At 41.5% G+C, this 5,750-nt stretch overlaps 1 protein-coding gene across 1 annotated transcript; it reads left to right on the top strand.

Moving 5' to 3' along the window:
• The first annotated feature begins 545 nt into the window (after window positions 1–545).
• Window positions 546–2,180, top strand: LOC124368331. Its single transcript, XM_046825606.1, has 2 exons — window positions 546–1,021; window positions 1,736–2,180. The coding sequence occupies exons 1-2, from the start codon at window positions 546–548 to the stop codon at window positions 2,178–2,180; spliced, it is 921 nt and encodes a 306-aa protein (XP_046681562.1).
• Window positions 2,181–5,750: the final 3,570 nt, after the last annotated feature.

Here is a 5,750-nt window from a genome sequence, read left to right as displayed (position 1 = left end):
CAGCGGTGTTCCAGAGATGTATGGACCAGGTACTAGCAGGGTTGAAATGGGGGAGCTGTCTGGTTTACCTTGATGACGTATTGGTCATGGCACCAGCATATGATGACATGCTGAGCAGATTAAGGCAGGTCTTGGAAAGGCTTAGATCAGCCTCTATGACTCTTAATCCAACCAAATGTTCGTTCGGGTATAGCGAAGTCAAGATCTTAGGACATACGGTAAACGCCCAAGGTATAAGTCCCAACCCTGACAAGATTCAAGTAGTAAAAGACTTTGAGGCTCCAAGACGACTAAGAGCTCTGCGATCCTTTATTGGTATGTGTAATTATTACAGATCTTTTGTGCCGAATTTCTCTAAGGTAGTTGGTCCTTTAGTCCATCTTACCAGGAAGGATGTAAGATTCCATTGGGGTCCTGAACAGGAGGCAGCCTTTGTAGATCTGAAGGAGCGCCTGACATCAGCTCCAATTCTGAGACATTTTGACCCAGAGTTGCCCATTGAGTTGCACACTGATGCGAGTGACCAAGGAGTAGGCGCAGCCCTTATGCAAAAGGATGGAGAGACAGTGCTTCCAGTAGCGTATGGGTCGCGAAGGTTATCGGACGCCGAGAAGAAATACACTACAACTGAGAAAGAGTGCATCGCTGTGGTCTGGGCGGCGCAACATTTTAGGCAGTTCTTGTGGGGCCGAAAGTTTACTATAGTGGTGGACCACCACGCGCTATGTTGGTTAGACAAGAACAGAGACCTATCGGGCAGACTGGGCCGTTGGGCTCTCAAACTTATGGAATTTGACTACAAGATTAAACACAAGCAAGGGAGATTGCACGTGGTACCAGACTGTCTATCAAGGAATCACGGAGGGGTAGACGATCCGGAGGATCAGGACAAGACCAATGATATCCCAATGTTAGCAATTAACCTGAAAGATCTCACCAGTCTACAGAGAGAAGATCCCGATTGCAAGAGGATAATAGAAGCAGTTCAAGACCCCGACGGAGCAGCTAGCGCAGATCGACGGTTGGCTAAGAGCTTTATGGTTGAAGACGGGTTACTATATAAGAAGAATGTCGCACATGTAGGTCACAAGAAGTTACTAGTGATCCCAAAAAGTATCAGAGATGAGGTGTTATTTGAATGTCATGACAGTCCGTTATCTGGCGGCCATCTGGGGTTCAGTAAAACATTCTTCAAGATAAAAAGCAGATACTACTGGCCAAATATGGTTAAGGAAGTTGAACGATACGTAAAAACGTGCCCGGACTGCCAGAGTCGCAAGACACCCAAACGAGCAGCCGCAGGGCTCTTACAACCTATTCCCGTGGGACAGCCATTAGATACCATAGGAGTGGACTTCTTGGGACCGTTTCCGAGGTCAGCGAAAGGGAATGTGTATATAATCGTAGCAGTAGACTACGCCACAAAGTGGGCAGAGGCCGAGGCAACGAGAACCACGACTGCTGAAACAACAGCGAGGTTCCTAGTAAACAGGATAATCTGTAAGTTCGGATGCCCAAAGAAGATATTGTCAGATAGAGGGACGAATTTCACATCCTCCTTGGTGAAAGAATTGTTAAAAGGATTGGGAATACGACCAGTATTTACAACTGCCTACCACCCCATGTGTAATGGACTGACAGAACATTTTAACGGTACTTTGGCCCAAATGCTGTCGAATTATGTGTGCACTAACCAGAGAGACTGGGATTTGTATGTAAGCCTTACTTGCTTTAGCTATAACACATCTGTACAAGAGACCACTCGACACACACCCTTTTTCCTTATGTATGGTCGAGAAGCACGACTCCCCATAGACGTGTCCCTACGCCAACATGCGTCAGAGGACCCACAAGTCGAGGAAGTGCTGGAGAGAGTTCAGAAGTGCCGTGAAGACGTACAGAAGATAGTCAGCGGTACACAGAAGAAGCAGAAACAGAGGTTTGATAGGACCCATCGACATGTGGAATTTGAACCAGGGGAACAAGTAATGGTTTGGACTCCCATCCGCAAGAAGGGTAGATCGACTAAGCTGCTACACAGATGGTATGGACCATACCAGGTCGAGGCTAAGCTATCGGACGTGAACTACGTGATACTAGTCACCAAAGGAAAGAAGCCTCCGTTCCAGGATACAATTCACGTTAGTCGGCTGAAGCGGTACTACCCTAGGACACTGTGAGAGGGTTATGGTAAACAAAACAAAAGTGGACTAAAAGTAGTTGTAAATAATATTTAGTAAAAGGTAGATTAATAATTATTAATGTAGGACCATGTTCAATTTTTGGACTTTCCAATTTATTGTGAATCGTAGTGAGTGGTAGTAAAACCTTAACATTAGTGCACGAAATGAGGAACTCATGACGGTGTGCTTCACGACAATAAATAGCCGGTGAATGAACTATGAACTATGAACTATGAACGTGCCGTCAGCAAGATCAAAGTTCGAACGGAAGGGGAGAGTGTGACGACCTTGCTGAGGACAATTAGTTCGGTTAGTGTCGGTGTCGCGTGGACATAAGTGAACTGAAGACAACCTGAGTCCCATAATCGTGGTTCATGATATATATTCATGTACGTTTATTCTCAGAACTGATTTAATAATTTTCAAATAATTGCTATTTATCGTACAGTGTTTGACATTTTATTTCTTGTTTAATTGTGTTACTTGTGTGTGTACCTAAGTCCTGACAGAGACAGGAACGAGGTGAGCGGCTATGGAATACCAGATAGCGGTGATGTATCTAGTTACGTGTAAGTGTATTTTGTTTGCAGTCGCAGTTACCGGGATGCACAGCGACACCCGGGTGCCGATATCTGTAACTACAGGGGTGTACTGGAAAGAGATACCCGAGATGGTGATGTACGAGTCATCAGTTCCTCTAGTGTATCAAAGTGTGTTGCCAGAGGTCGATATGGCTCATTTGTCACTGCCACAGAATAATGGTTTTTGTAACAGAGTATTAAATGATCCCCAATGTATGTTGTTCGCATGGATTCTTCAGGCCGATAAAAGAATAGGACAGCAAGTGAAATGGCTGAACTCGAGCCTCAGTGGGAAATCCGATGTATATGTAAAGTCTAATAGTATGTCTGCTAGAGTCCAGAGGAGTTTAAGTGTGATAGGAGATTTCGCCCATTGGTGCTGTGGGAGTAACGACTAAACGACAGTTAAAACCTTTATTCACTAATCAATATTTAATGTCAAAATTTGAAAATAGCTTAAGTGAGCAAGTAACTGAAGCCTTTTCAGAAATAGAGAATGTCAATTTAGGTATGAAGAATTACAGTGCAGAAGTAGAGAGGACCTTCGCACGTGTCGTGGATGTTGGCGTTAACATAACTAAGTTAATCGATCTATTTCAGAAGCAGGAATTCACAAACGAACAGAGAAATGATCACAAGAGTTTTAGTTTGTTACAGGTGAGCGCGCACCATACAGTACGTCAGTTACAATTGTTACAACTTGTTACACGCCTAGAGATATTGAGTCAATGTCGAGAGGGGAAGATCCCGAATTTTATAATAACTGTAGATAAGCTAAGAGAGGATTTAACAAAATTAACAGTTGCATTAAAAGCGGACAGCTATGACCTAGCGATACCAGTGGAGGAAGTGTCTAAATACCTTAAGTTAGAAATAGCTGATTGTGTAATTTCTGGTAACTCAATCTTAATAAATTTGCAGATTCCAATCAAGAAACTTACGTCCCAATGGAGATTGTATACCCCTTTAATAATACCTTTTGCGTGGAATAACCAGACTTGTACCATTAAGCAGGAAACGTCATTTGTGGTTAACAGTGAAGACAGTATGGTAGTGATACAGGGAGCAGCCTTGCAGCACTGTCAGCCGAATATTAATCCACTATGCTATGTCCCTAGATACGCCGGTGATGCTGTGTCCGGATCACGTTGCCCTAGAAAAACATTTATGGGTGCGACCATACAAGAGCTGAGCTCACTATGTGTATTTTCATGTGTGTCAGGTGACGTGCCACTTATCACCCAGATAGACGACTTCACCTACGTACTAACCCATATTGTTGAGCATTTAGAGTTTGTGTGCAGATACACTTCGAACACTACAGTTAAGATAACAGAGCGTAAGAGCCTGGGTGCACTACACGTGAGAGTGCCGTGTGATTGTAGCTTAGTCGCTGACTCCCACATTTTGGTTTCAGAAAGCTATCCGTGTAGACAGGAAGCGGATAAGTTAGCTGTGGCACACATACTTCCAGCTTCGTGGTCAAAATTAAAAACTTTGAAAATCACCTCTAAAATTAATCATGTTTCCAGCACTTTCGAGACACTAGACGAATGCTTAGACAACGAATGGCCTAGTCAGCTGCCGCACTGGAATTTATCTTTTTCAGAACCTAGAAAGTTAGAGAGCCCGACACTTAAGGTTTCGTCAGTGGAGAGGGGCATGTATACATCACTGTCAGCCGTGCTGCACTCCATTTATTTTTGTTTACTAACCATAATTGTTGTGAGAAATCCCCATCTAGTAGGCTTAGGTATAGGAGCATTTGTGAGAGCAGAAAATGAAATATTCTCCCCGAATCAGGAACAATTTATTGTGGATTTATTTTGTGGCATTATAATAATATTGGTTCTGATTGGTTGTCGGTACGTCGTGGGATTATGGGTAAACTGGAGATCCAAGGTATCGAGACGAAAAGGCGACGAGTTAGCGATGACCGGCAAACGTGACGTCAGAGACGATGGCTTGCCAAAGAACTTACCTATCACGGAGGTCGATGGAAAGGAGCTGAGAATCACTCTTGAATGGTGGGACCAAGTTCGTGATCAGGTATAAAGGGTACCAGGTAATCGTTGTAACCATAGGTAAACTTCGAGGTAAACTGTATAACTGTGAACGTTATAGTGTATGATTAATAAAATGTATAAAATATATTATTTCAGGAGATTATTGTTATCATGAATTCGTAAACATGTAAGTCCAGTGTGTGAATGAAAATGTGGGGAGTGTGAAAGTTTGAATGAAAAAAACCGAGTGGCCACTCAGAGTGAATGTGAGTGAATATGAGTATTAGCTAATATAAGAGTTTATATTTTAAAACTGTTTTATTATGATTGACTAGGTGAAATACATGTTCTGTTTTCAGCGGTACGTATACATACGCCAATATCAGCGTGGAATGGTTAGAAGTTGATTTTGACTAATAATAATTAAATTGTAAACTCATAATTATTCTGTAAATACAGGGGACCCTTGAAATAGTTTTAGAATTCCTAGATTAGGTTAAGACTTAATGTTTAAGAGGATTGGTACGTCGCAATGACATAATAATTTGTTAGTAAATATAATTGCCTATTGTATTATAACACTGATGTAAAACATTTAATAATAATTTATGTTGTTCTTCCAGTTGTCATTAACGTAATTATGAATTAAGCGTTGACAAGTTAGTTTCTAAGACTGTAACACCGTATACGAAACCAAATGTTGTATATGGTTATGCTAACCAATGTTAAGAACTAAGTAATTACTTTTGTAATTTGTTTGTAATTTGGGGAATAAAAATAATCAAGTATTAACTTGTCAATGCATACAAAGTAACTTATAAGTTGTTCGGGTATAGTTAGCTATTAACATATTCTTGTGTGGTATTGAGGTAGTTATGTTAAAAGGTAGTTAGATGTATGTAAAGAATAAAATTTAAGAGATAAGAGCTTTGTTTAAAAACGAAGTCATTTCATGCTAAGTCTTAGAGCACCGGTGGGAA

This window comes from Homalodisca vitripennis, chromosome 8, assembly GCF_021130785.1.
Source record: "Homalodisca vitripennis isolate AUS2020 chromosome 8, UT_GWSS_2.1, whole genome shotgun sequence".
In the NCBI taxonomy this organism is placed as follows: domain Eukaryota; kingdom Metazoa; phylum Arthropoda; class Insecta; order Hemiptera; family Cicadellidae; genus Homalodisca; species Homalodisca vitripennis.
This window is presented reverse-complemented; position numbering and strand designations above follow the sequence as displayed.

Coding starts and splice junctions, on each gene's coding strand:
- LOC124368331 (XM_046825606.1), top strand. CDS start 546: ATGCAAAAGGATGGAGAGACAGTGCTTCCAGTAGCGTATGGGTCGCGA. Junction 1,022..1,735: donor GCAGCTAGCGCAGATCGACG/GTTGGCTAAGAG, acceptor TACTTGCTTTAG/CTATAACACATCTGTACAAG.